The following is a 14,053-nucleotide window of genomic DNA, read 5'->3' as shown; positions in this document are numbered from 1 at the left end:
ATAATGGAGGAAGATTTCCCTCCTGGACCCCCTACAAAGCCCCCAGATCCCTCTCCAGACCCCCCAGACGGGGAAAATGTAGAAATTTCTGACAGTGATTCTGTCATCTTGACTTCTACCAAAAAAAGGAAATTTACTCCTTCTTCCCCAATAAAACTTGACTCGCCTTCGACTTCACTGTCCCCACCAGCACTTTCTCAACTTCCTCCAACAAACTTTTATTCTCCTCATTCCCGTGGCCCATTCATAGCATACGCCCAAAAAACTGAGCAAGGAAAAACCATCCACCCTCTTGAATTTGGCAAATTCCTATCAAATAGCAAGAATCTTTCAATCAAACCTGGAGGTGTAAAAGCCGAGGGTCGCTTCCGAATCTCCGTCGAATTCCTCTCAGGGCCAGCTGCCAACAGTTTCATCAAAAATATCTTCATTTCATCTAATTCAAAGTTCAAGGCATATATCCCTACTTTCAATGTCACTCGCATGGGCCTGGTCAGAGGTATCTCGACCGATCTGTCCATCCAAGAAATTCTGTCTTCACTTTCAACCCCCCAACACATTGGCAATCCCATAAAAGCCAGGAGGCTAAATTACAAGGACTCCTCTGAGGGTATAATTACCTGGAAGCCCTCCCAATCTGTTGTTATCACATTTGAAGGTCAATCTCTTCCCTCCCATATATATTTATTCTTCAACTCATTACCAGTTGAAATGTATACATATCCCACCACTCAATGTTTCAATTGCTGCCGTTTTGGTCATACCAAAGCTGCATGCAGATCTCAACCCAGATGTTTTAAATGTGGAGAAAACCACGCAGCTGACCAATGTCCTTCTTCCTCCTCACCTAAATGTTTTAACTGCTCAGGCTCACATACAGCTATCAACACATCTTGCCCAGAAAAATCTCGCCAAAAAAATATTAAAATTTCTATGGCCTCTCAGAACTTGTCTTTTCTGCAGGCTTCTAAATTATTCCCGCCTGTCAAAAAATCATTTGCTGAGGCTTTATCCAGCAACTCCTCATCCAACCCTCTTCCCTCCACTACAACAACTTCTTCTCGTTCAACTAAATTCACATACAAAAACGCTATCTCTAAACCGGCTCCTTTTTTTTTTTTTTTTTTTTTTTTTTTTTCAGTATTACCGCACAAGAGTCCCAACTGCTCCCGTCTGGAGCCAGTGAGACTATGGCATCCCCAATCGGGGTATGATGTGAGGCTGAGGGTATTGGGGAGGGGAGGGAGATGGGGAAGAGGAAGGTGGGGAAGTACCTGGCTATTCAGATCTGGTCACCAAACACGGCTAAAGCCATTTCAAGCAACGTTTCAATTCTGAATGGTGGTCTTACACCAGGGCGATACTGAGAGTATCTTCCACTCTGGAACGTGCCGCAAATATACTATACAGGGTGTATCGGCACTAACCCGACAAACTTTAACCAGCTATTCCTTAGCACATTTGGAGTAAAAAATGTTATGGGCACTTTGCTCTCCGGTAGCATTTTTTTTTCAATTAAAAACAAAAAAATTTAAAATTTCCACACTACATCACTGTCATTGGCATTGCGTTTCGTGTTAAACAGCTGTTATAAGCAAGTATGTCAAAAAGCGTCTTCGCTCTTTCGCACACACTAAATAATAATAGTTAAAAATGAGACGAATGGTGCCGTGCTATTTCGTTGTGACTGTAAACGTGCGCCAATATAGGTACACACGTGCATTATTCAACGGGATTCGAATAAAATATTTGCCAGATGGGTTTTCAAACTTTGTCAAAGGATAAAACAGTGGTGACATGTGGTGAAAATATGAATAATAAAATTTTTATTAAAAAAAAACGTTACCGGACAGCAAAGTGCACATAAGATTTTTTACTCCAAATATGCTAAGGAATAGCTGGTTAAAGTTTGTCGGGTACGTGCCGATACACCCTGTATATTATTTTTAATTAATTAATTGTGAAATAACACAAATCAATCAAATAAAATTTATTTGCGCACGCCGGGTTCGAACCCGCGACCTTCGGATCTGTAGTCAAAAGCGTATACCACTAGACCACGCCGGCCGTCCTGGATACGATCAGCAACAACACAACTCACTGCTCTTAAATCCCAATGGTTCACCTCTTTCAAATGCCACAAATGGGTGTGCAAATAATTATAATCCGTCCTCAATGAACTCTCTTAAACTTTCTGAAAAACTCTCCCAAGACAATTCTTCATTTATCCAAACTCTTATTATTCTTCTAATTGACCTTATTTCTTCTCAAACTAATCTACTGTCCAACGCTGCTACTATTATTTCCACATTAAAATCATTTATTCAAAATGGCTCTTTAGGATGTCAGAATACTTCAGTGGAATAGCCGAAGTGCTATTTCTAACAAATCTGATCTCCTTAACCTATTAAATTCCAACTTTATTTCTTTGGCTGCTATCTCGGAGACTTGGTTTACTCCATCCACCCACTTTAATGTGGGAGGGTATTCCTGTCTCCGCGACGATCGCCCGGAAGGTTCGGGCGGCGGTGCTGCCCTTTTTATTAAAAAATCCATATCATTTTCCCCAATAAATAATATCAAACCCCCCAATGCTGACTTCCAAATGGTTGCAGCTAAAATAAAGGACACATCCTTTATTTCAGTCTATCTTCCCCCAACAGCCCACTTCAATAAACAAACTTGGTTGCAAATTGTAAGTCAACTAAGCCCTCCTTTCTTTATATTAGGCGATTTTAATGCCCATTCCCCCGTCTGGGGTTCTGCTTTCTCCGACCGAGATGGTCGAAGTGTGATGGATTTCCTAGATCAATCCAACCTTTTCCTTTTGAATGACGGATCTCCTACTAGGATCTCACGCCCCAGCACAAACCCCAGTGCAGTGGATCTCTCGATATGTTCTACTAGTCTGTCTTCTCTCTCCTCGTGGGTGGTGTCCTTCGACCCTTGCTCCAGTGATCATTTCCCGATCATCATTACTTATCAAACTTCTTTCCAATCGGACAAGTCTCATATTTCGACAAAGATTAAAACGAAACACACCAAATGGGATGAATTTAACTCTCATATGGACAAGTTCCTACTAAATTCACCCGCCACCGATATATTTTCCGTCAAAGATGATTATAATAACTTCAAATCAATGCTCATAACTGCAATAAATAAATCAAATCCTCCCCCTAAAACTAAATCTCTCAAAAAACTCCCTCCAACTCCCTGGTGGGATGAGGAATGTTCCAAAGTAGTAAGAATTCGGAAAGCTAAATCTCTTTCCTATCGTTACAATATGACTATGGAGAACTATCTTATATACAAAAACGCTGAATCCAATGCCAAAAGGGTATTGAGGTCAAAAAAAAGATCCGGGTGGTACAACTTTTGCAGTTCAGTATCTCCGAACACTCCAATTTCGGAAGTTTGGTCTATGATCCGAAGATTTCGATCCTCCTTCAGTTCACCATCTCCTCAAGCGTCCCATTCTAAATGGATAGATGAATTCTTGGACAAAATTGCCCCCCCTTCTGTTCCTAACTTAGATGAAATAACGCCCATCTATAATACTCCCATGTCTAATCATTGGCTAGACTCTCCATTCACCTTAATTGAGCTAAAAAATGGTTTATCAACAGTCAAGGACTCATCTCCAGGCAGAGATGGTATACCTTACAGCATAATCAAAAATAGTAATGATAATGTTCTAAACCACTTCTTAAGCATCTTAAATAAAATCTTCCAGACTGGTATAATGCCTGATGACTGGAGTTCTCAAATAATCATCCCTATTTTAAAAACAAACAAATCTCCAAATTTTGGATCCAACTACAGGCCAATCGCTCTTTCATCCACCCTCAGTAAACTTTATGAAAAATTAATTAAAAACCGATTAGAATTTTTTGTCGAGAGTAAACAGCTTCTCTCTCCATCTCAATTTGGATTTAGGAAAAAAAAATCCACTCAGGATAACCTTGCCATCATCAGCACTGATATTAATTTATCAATTTCTAAACAGGAAGTTTGTCTTGCCGTCTTTATAGATATAGAAGGCGCCTTTGACAATGTTTCCATCCCAATCCTGAAAAAAAAACTTCTAGGCCTTGGCCTTCCCCCCATGTTTGTCCAATCAATTATTAATCTATTTCTAGATAGAAAAATTTTCATTGAACTTCCAGATATTTCTCCTCAAAGTAGGTCTATTTGGAAGGGTTTACCACAAGGCGATGTATTGTCCCCCTTACTGTATAATATATACACATATGATATGCATGTCACTATTCCCCCACAAATAAAAATTATCGAGTTCGCAGATGACATAGCTTTCTTCTTATCATCCAAAATCATCCCTCTTGCCGTCAAATATCTTAACGAAGCCATGAATGCCCTTTGCACATGGCTCACGTTACATGGTCTTGAACTTTCAATCCAAAAGACTCAGTGTGTCACCTTCTCAAACCGCCATAAAAACCCCCCCGTTCAAATTTTATTTAAAAATTCTCCAATCTCCAACGCTTCTGAAGTAAAATTTTTGGGAGTAACATTTGATAGGAAACTTAAATGGTCTTCCCATATTAATAATTTAGTTACTAAATGCGAAAAAAATTTAAATATCATCAGATCATTATCTGGCGTTTGGTGGGGAGCTCACCCTACTTGCATTAAGTTGCTTTACAATGCACTTATTCGAAGCCATCTCGACTATGCCTGCCCACTTTTTAGTACTGCCTCAAAAAATGTACTTAATAAATTAGACAAAATTCAATCTAAATCTTTGCGAATAATAACTGGAGCGATGCAATCGTCACCCATCAATTCCCTTCAAGTAGAATGTTCTGATCCTCCTCTTTATTTAAGGCGTCAACTATTTGCTGACAAATTTGTTCTTAAATGTTTAAATTCTAAATGTCATCAGGTTATCCCCAGCGTCTCGTTGTTCATTGACTCAAACCATTCATCTACAATCAGAGCTTCAACTAAACCTCTTCCTGACATCTGTAAAAATTTTAAGTCTCTCTCAGAGCTCCACATCATCCAAAATGATCTACTTCCCTTATACAAACTAAAATATAGTCACGTCACCCTATCCCCAACAATATTAGAAGGGATCGGAATCTTTAAAAGTCATTCCAATCTCCCGGCCCGAACTGTCAATAATATGTTCAATGACATTATTTTATCTAAATGGCCCAACTTTTCTCTTTTATTTACTGATGGATCCAAATCTCCCGACTCTCCTAACTGTGGTATAGGTATTAACGTTTACCACAATAATTCTAATGATAGAATATTTCATTCAATTTCAAATCAATTTTCAATATTTTCAGCTGAGTGCATTGCAATAATAGAATCTCTCAAATATATAATCAAAAATAATTTTGAACATTCCCTCGTTCTCTCTGACTCTCTCAGTTCCCTCCAAAAACTTAAATCCAGTCCTCTTCTTCATCCTGATGATCATTTTGTATGCCTTATTCGAGTGATGATAGCATCCATTCAAAGCTCTGGTAAATCTGTAACTCTGATTTGGATTCCTGGACATGTTGGTATCATGGGTAATGATATTGCGGATGCCTTGGCAAAACAAGGAGCGTCCAACCCTGTTATTACCCTCGTAAACCACATTCCCTTATCTGACATTTTTTCCATCATCAAAGAAAGATCCCGCAATGTTTGGTCAGAGTATTGGCACATTGCTAGTCAATCCAAGGGAGCCTGCTATGCCTCAATACAAAGGACTATACCATCAAAACCGTGGTTTCAGCAATTCCCTCATTTTTCCAAAAAAGAAATTTCTTCACTCATTCGAATGAGGATCGGTCATTGTTCCGTTCCTTCCCATCTTTTTAAAATTCACGTCCTTGACTCCCCAGATTGTACATTCTGTGGTCTAGAAGTGGGAACTTTAGATCACATATTTTTTGGTTGTCCCTCTCTAAACAAATATCCTCTCTTCTATCAAGCCTTAACTAAAATTGCCTCCCCTCCATTCAACATTTCATCTCTTTTAAGTCTGAACTCGACTCCAATTTTCATTATAATTTTGAAATTTGCCTATTTAAATAAAATTAATATTTAAATTCACCTTTCAATACACCTTTCTCAATAATTTTAAATGATGGCCAAGAACACCCTTGAAGGGTGAAAGCCAGAAATAATGGAAAAAAAAAATAATAATAATAAATCAAAACAGTTTCTATTTTATAGAACGGCCAAAGTATTGTATTCTTATACACAAATAAGTACCTATAGACAAAAAATATTACAATAAGCGGCGATTAATTAGTTAGTACTATAAAAAATAGTGATATATATTATTAATTTTCAGTATACATACTTTGTATCCTAATGAAGACATCTTGAAATTTTTTTTGGTTTTGTAGATAATATTTTATTAAATAGTGGTGTAAACAAAGTTTGTTATTTTTAGTTCATTTTAATAACTGTCTATAATAACATGTGTATAAAAATTAATATATAATATATGTGTATGCAAAGATTAAGCAGCTACATCGAAAAATCTGTCTAACAGCGCCGCAATCTGAGCAGAATTGTACTTCAAATATTTATCAGGATTTTTGGAGAAAGATGTGTTGGCATATGTTTCATAAAACAAGTTATACTTGGGCAGGAGAATCTCCTTATTGTCCCTTTTCAGGGATTCCCTCAGCTCTAGATCTGGTATGGAATAACTTCTCTGGACCTTGGCGCACTCTTCCATTTCTTTGTTGAAAGTCTGAAAAAGGACAAGGTAATAATTATTAATTTTACAATTAAATTAAATTTAACAAAACATTTAATTGACAACTTGGAAATTATTTTTGTACACTTATTTACTTTACGTATTTCACTTTCAATCAAATTTCCACTTAGAGCCAATGAAAGGAAACAGATAGATAGATGCCCTCGAAACCTGGAGCTAGAGAAGAATGCTCAGGATACCATGGACAGCCAGGCGTACTAATCTATCCATTCTGGAAGAGTTAAGGATCCAACATTGTCTGCCAACTATCTGCTTACAAGGTATTTGTATTGAATGTGAATGCAACCCAAAAGCCGCGAAGCAGCTTTTGACCATGACAGGAGAAGAAAGCCAGTATTTACGTTACATCCCCTTCCCGACCTGGAAGATTTCTTCATACCAATGTCGGGCTAAGGACCCGCCGTACAATTTAATCTAAATAAAATAAAAATGATAGGATGAAGTAGTTTACACGTGACGAAGCGGCATGATGTACTACTGCAAACATCATTTTAATATCGACAATTAAATACACATGAAAACACACACGAGGCTTCACAGAAATGCAACTCGTTATCGAGGGGCGGCACTCGCGCGCGCACCCAAATTTTGCACACGGCCCAAGCCACCCTATAAATATTGCACAAAAAACATTCACAACTCAAACCTGCAGCTTTGTTGGTAGAAATTCAAAACAGTATTTGTATTATAAAGTGTACAACAACAAAAATCTGAAAAAAAAAAAAAAAACAAAACTTACAGAGAACTTCTCTTTGATAGCCGCGCGGTCTTTGTCCTTTAATTTGGAAGATATCTCTTCATCACCCAAAGTGATGGTTGACAACAGCTTGTTCCAACTATAAACAACACACAACATTAAAGAATTGAATGTTACAAAGAGTTACAATTTAAAGAATGAATTTTAACACAATTATTATGTACCTCTGTAGATAGCTGGCTTTATGTTCTTGGATCATTTCTCTGTAATTTTGTTCACAATTCGGCTCTGATAGAGTTAAAACTTCCAGTAGTTGCGATCGTTGTAAACCCTGAAATGAAAGTACAATAAATGAATATAAATCAATCTTATTGGTATTGTTATTGTCTACTTGTATTGGCAAGTATTGTTCCAGTAAAGCAATTTAAAATAATTGACACTCATCTTCTGTTCGAAGAAGAGTATCCCGGTATACAAATCTATAGTTTTATTCTGAGATAGATGAAATTTTGCACACTTGACATTCAGAATAAGAGGAAGGTCACCCCACCCTCCTTTCACGCCCTTAAAGCAGAAATAATAAGACTTCAGCTAGTGATAACAGTCAGTCCCCACCAGGTATTCCCAAAATCTAATAAAAGAAAAAAGCCTATCCTTTGTCTGAACCAAAATGAATGAATTCTTTAAAGATAAAACCAATTAACACATTCTCAATGCGCAGAGCCTACAATGCACTTGGGGATAGTGAGGAGATGTCCCTTTAGGCATTTGGTTTATTCTTTGCATTTCTTTCTCAAAGAAATCTGATAACCGCGCATGCTTATTTGAATGTGAATTTTGAATACCGAGGGGACAGTACATTGAATCCCCTCGTAACAAAATGCTGAACCATTTGTTTTAGTTCAAGAAAGTTTTGCAGTTTCGGGTGGGAATCGCTTGCACTCAAGATATGGCGTTATTTTATATCGTTATGTATCTATTGTCAGCAATAATAAAAAGCTAAGTAAATGGTTACGATGAAATACAATATTGTCTTCACGGTCTATGACAATAATAAAATCTAATATTCAGTAATATTATATCGCGCATCGCCCAGTTCAAAAACCCAGCCATTCAAAATTCTAAAAAATATTTACTGCACAAAAATACAGAGTACAAAGGGTATAGCTTATAGGTTACATCCTATTTCTTCCAGCTAACCCAAATTAAACCCATTGGGACGGGACCAACTCTTCCCGGGTGTCCAGCAGGTCCGGTCAATCTCTTGATACGCACGGCAGCTGGAGTAGTTTGTTGGCCAACAGAGCGCACCTCTGGTGGCATAAGAGCGAACCAAACGATTGTAGCGCCAATATTTAAATATGCAGCTAACACTACAGACATTTTAATTTATTTTGTGCTTAGGCATCTGATAAGGTGGCATAACTTGACCATGAACATTTTATATTACATTCTCCCCATCCCCACCATCAAAGTGCTCGAGCCGCCACTGGTGATAATACATCAGAACTTTCGTCACCAGCCATAAGTAATCATTTTCTTGTTTTTATCAATTTATTATTATTTTTGATAGAGGAAAAAAAAAGACAAAAAGGAAAAAGCTGCCTATCGGACGATGGGAGATGGCATAGAGATATTTGGGTTTTCTACTGAACTATGAAATAAAAATTCATAAAGACTGTTGCGAAGGTTAAAGATGTGTTCGGTGTTGAAAGTAAACCATGTTATATTTTATAATAGATTTATTACAGCAAGGATTATTTGAGTAATCGCGGCGCGAAAGGAATAAGTTATTTTGATTAGCGCATTCAAACTTAGCGCGTAGTAGACTGACTAAGTACCTTCCCGCAGTCGCTTATAAATAAGGAGCCAATACAATTCAAGTTGCACCTAAGAACGTTCCCGAACATTCTAGTAGCTATGGCTACAAATGTTGCCACCCGTAACGCTGAGCAACGGCCGAAATTTCCAGTATGTTCTATGACAGCTTAGGTACCTTAGTCAATAGACAATTCTCTTTCAATAAATAATATCTCATCTCATCTCTTCCCCTTGCAGATGTTCGTACATTTGTTGACATTTTGTCAACGTCCAGCCGGCAAGATTGTTCCCATTCACGTCGTCGAGACTTTAAACATGGCGTCACTTGTACCAGACATTTTTTAACATTGCTCGGAACAAAACAGTCAACAAAGACAGGATATAAAAAATAATAGCTACAGCAACTCTTTGGTTGTGAGTGGGGTTATGAAAGCATTCTAGTTTTGAGGTTTCGAGAATTTAAAATTGGTGGCGATGCGGGTATGACTGTATGACAAGCTATTTGCGATGTGAGTGCACAACATGTGTATGAGATACTTGCGTATCCCTGTGGAAGAAGGGCCTTAGTGCCCAAGCCAACTTATTTTTGACTTTTGAATAAAGATTAGCAGCGGTTCGATGCAAAGCACATCTAATAATGCAGAGATAGTAAAAATGATCATTCTTACCATTAGTAAATAGTGATTATTATTCAACCGGAACAGAGCACGAAGAGCCGAGTCTCCGTATTGTTCGCTTTTACTTCTCAGGGTTAAGTTCAATTGCACTAAAACTTTCCCTGTAAAATATGAAGATACATAATTAACAACAGATTTGGATTTTCAGCAGGTTATTAAAAATTATTTCAATACTATTAATTAATTTCCTTACGAACATAGATGGCGAGCAATGCTCTAGCTTTTGCCTCCTTATTTGAAGCAATCTGAGTATAGCACGTTAATAAGGCCAGTGAATTAACATAAACCATTTCTTGAGATAAAACACCACCTAAAATCATATAAATCAAGTGCAGCATGTAATATTTTATTTAGAATATGAACATCTCGTAATGTTTCCGCAGGAATAGGCAGAGAGGATGGACCACTACAAACTCCTTGCTTCATTGACATTCAGAGTAATTAGATACTTTCATTATCGCCCTGGTGAAAGACCATCATTCAGAATGGAAACATTGCTTGAAATTACTTTAACGGGGTTTGGTGATCAGATATCAATAGCCAGATACTTCCCCATCTTCCCTCACCCATCCCCTTCCCAAACCCTCTACCTTAAGCCTCACAACGTGCCCGAATTGGGGATGCCATAGTAGCTACTGGCTCCAGAGAAATTCACATATAAAAAAACTATGTGCTCTCTCATTATTGAGTCTTGACATCACCCTCTAGTCCTGACATGACTCAAGTATTCAATTCACTTAATCATGCCATGTTTTCCTAAGGTATTATCGACTTCTTTCACCATTCATATATTCTCCTTACACTCCTCTCTTTGTTCATCCGCTCTACGTGTCCAAAGCATCTAACTTATTTATCAAGCTATCACAATCTCCACATTTTCATTACGGTCATACATGGTTTTATCACACATACGCCTCAGGGATCTCATTTGTACAGCATTCAATCTACTTTCATCTTTCCTCTGCCAGCTCCATGCCTCACTGCCACACATCAGGTTTGGTATTAGCACACCATTGACAAAATAACACCGCCATGGATTTGATTATGATTGTAGTAGTTACAGAATGCTCACCAATGGTATCAGCGTAGTCCAATAGCTGATCGAGGAAGACGAGTACATTTGTGGTTAACTCGTGAACAGTTCCGTCCACCGGCAGAACTCCACTGTCTGATTTCACTCCATCAATGAAATCTTCAAGAGCCTTAACTCCCTGTAAAAAAATCATTTTTATTTATTCTATATATTCAAATCGAAAAATAATGATGGAGTTTTACCTACCATTAAAACTCTTATTATGTTGTCTTGCTTATCCAGAATATATAATGTGAGATATCGCGCTTATTTCTCGCCAGCGCCGTCGCATCTGCTGCCGTAATCTTGAATTTCCCGCCTTTCTTTTTGTAACACCCTTCAGTTGTCTATTGTCACCTTAGCAGTTGGCGTCCTGAGACGCCATCTTGATTCAATTTGGACTCACCAAGCAGAGCTTAAGTATATTCTGGATAAGCAAGACAACATAATAAGAGTTTTAATGGTAGGTAAAACTCCATCATTATGTGTGTCGTTGCTTATCCAGAATATATAATGTGAGAAGTGTTTGTTATCGCTTGGTGACAATTCTAAAGCCAAAATTGTGACTATTACTGTATTGCTTGAAATAACTTAGTCAAAGACTGAGAGTGAATGGGGGGATTCAGCACCTCAACATTGAGAACTCTGATTTGCTTTTTATAATATTTCTTGAAAGTGTTTTCTGAACGCCAGTTTCCTCTTTCCAAAATGGTGTCTATAGGGCAGTCTTCCAGCCAACTCCTTGAGGCTACTGCTGATCTCAAACTCCCAGGGGAGGCGTCAATCCCAGCGTCCTTCAAAATAGTTTTAATCCATCCACCAATAACAGTTCTTGAGGCTGGTCTTGCAGGCCCCAGTGTGGAAATAAACAGACATTCAACACCAGCTTCATGTCTCCTGTTCTCACTCAAGAACATAAGTTTTCTCAACCAAAATATAGGATCTATATTACGATCCTCTGCTTTGCAAAGCTTCCAACCAGACTGTCTATGTGTAGAGGTGTCCGTCTTAGAACCAAAAATTGGCCATAATATAATGTGATCATCATTGTCAACAAGATTATCAGGAGATGTATGTAGCAAGGTCAGATCATGTACTCGTCTTCCTGACGCCAGTAGTAAAATAACAGCACATCTACGAGATGCTTCGAAAAGAGTCAGGTCCTTTGGAGGATTTTTACAAAGCCAAGACACCAAGAGTCCTGGATCCCAAGTAAATGCTCTAGGCTTCTCATTTACAGAATTCCTTATACCTCTCATCACTCGCTTGACCAAGGGATGATTACTAGTTCTCAAATCGCCATTGGGGTCACACAAAACCGACACTGCAGACTTGTGAAGGGCTATGGTACTGGGAGCCAAGCCTTTTTTCACTCTTAGGTATGCTAAAAACCGTGCCAGCTGAGATCCCGAAGGGTTATTAGGACAGGTATTGTTAATGGAGCACCATTCCTTCCAGCTCTTCCATGCCATGTGATAAGTTGAAAGCGTAGATTTGCGCCAACCCGCATTCAACAGAGCTTTCTCTTGCTGTGACCAATCGTTCAATGCTTCACTCCACCCCCAATCTTCCACACCTGTAGTTGGAGCTTCTGGACCTGTTGAGGATGAAGTCCTGTCGATAAGTCTATCAAGTTGTCGACCAACATGGGTATTATGTGAGGTTGGTCTAGGGCTCTTTTCTTTAGGTCTGGTAACCACAACACTTTTGGCCAATCTGGGGCTACAACCAGATACACCCCTGACGACTTGTTCAGGTGTGCCAGCACTCGTGGCATTAAGCAGGGGGGAGGAAAGATCCATGCCAAGGGGAAATGCCAACTCCTGCTGAACGCATTGTGAAACATCGCTCTCTTGTCGTGGGGATCTATCGAGACATACTGATCCACGACGTGAGCCCTCGAAGAAGCGAATAGATCCACTACTGGACTGCCCCACTTGTGAAAGACAGCTCCTACCGCTGGGGGTAGGAGGTGCCATTCTGGTAACGTCATCCCTCGGGATAGATGATCCGCGAGGCCATTGTAGCGTCCCGGCAAATACTGCACTTGTAAAGAGATTCTGTGCTTGTCCAAAAGCGCGAGAATCTGAAATGTCAGATGAAGGAGACCCATTGACTTGGTGCCTCCTTCGTTCCTCAAGTAGGCTACAACTGTCCTGTTGTCTGATTGAATGAGTAACGAAGAACTTCTCAAATTCTGAGTCAGAGATGTTAAGGCATTTAAGATTGCTGTCATCTCCTTCATGTTGCAATGTCCCCCCCTCTGACTGTCTGTCCAACAACCCGACAGAGGTACATCGTCGATCAAGGCTCCCCAGCCGTGATCCGCCGCATCTGTGGTCAGAAAATGTGTTGGGCTGGGAACATGAAGAGTTGAAACATGATCTAAGTTGTTCATCCACCATTTCATTTCCGACAAGACTTCCTTCTTTATCGGAGATTTCTGCTGAGGGGTCAGCTTCAGCATTAACTGCAACTGTAATTGTATCAGTCGAGTATGGAGTCGACCTCTGGGGACCACAAAGGTAGCAAAATTCAACTTTCCTAAAATACTCTGAGCTTCTTTCAGAGTCCATCTTCCCTTTGTCACGAGGCTCTGAAGTGAGTTCCAAAGACCTTGTTGTCTGTATTCGGTTAAGGTCTTCTGATTCAGATGGGGGTTCCAAACAATTCCTAGATATTCCACTGACTGTGCTGGCTGACGGACACACTTTTGGAAATTTACCAACCAACCTAACCGCTCCAATAATTGAAGAGCTTCTCGTGTTTGACTGAGGAGGACCTCTCTGGTCTGATGAGCCAGGAGAAAGTCGTCTAGGTACACAATGATCCTGATACCCCGTCTCCGCAGGATTTCTGCAATCCAATTTGTGATGGCTGCAAAGGCCTGTGGTGCACTGCTCAGGCCTTGAGGCAGGCATGTCATCTGTAAGTGAAGGCCTCCGTAATACAATCTCAGAAAGCAACGGTGAGCTTTTGCGACCGGTATGTGGAAGTAGGCCTGTGAGAGGTCTATTTTTGTCATCCAATCG

General features: G+C 39.3%; 1 protein-coding gene across 1 annotated transcript in view; it reads right to left on the bottom strand.

Moving 5' to 3' along the window:
* Window positions 1–6,206: 6,206 nt before the first annotated feature.
* Window positions 6,207–14,053, bottom strand: part of Exo70 (exocyst complex component 7) — a 41,896-nt gene continuing 34,049 nt past the window's right edge. The window contains exons 11-16 of the mRNA XM_089631790.1: window positions 11,022–11,160; window positions 10,143–10,259; window positions 9,941–10,050; window positions 7,676–7,782; window positions 7,494–7,590; window positions 6,207–6,727 (exon numbers count right to left, since the gene is read on the bottom strand). Of these exons, the coding sequence (XP_089487916.1) occupies window positions 6,491–6,727; window positions 7,494–7,590; window positions 7,676–7,782; window positions 9,941–10,050; window positions 10,143–10,259; window positions 11,022–11,160 (807 nt within the window). The 3' untranslated portion in view covers window positions 6,207–6,490. The remainder of the gene's footprint in view (window positions 6,728–7,493; window positions 7,591–7,675; window positions 7,783–9,940; window positions 10,051–10,142; window positions 10,260–11,021; window positions 11,161–14,053) is intronic.

Source organism: Hesperophylax consimilis, chromosome 5 (genome assembly GCF_061612785.1).
Source record: "Hesperophylax consimilis isolate HC1 chromosome 5, BYU_Hcon_1.0, whole genome shotgun sequence".
Lineage (NCBI taxonomy): Eukaryota > Metazoa > Arthropoda > Insecta > Trichoptera > Limnephilidae > Hesperophylax > Hesperophylax consimilis.
This window is presented reverse-complemented; position numbering and strand designations above follow the sequence as displayed.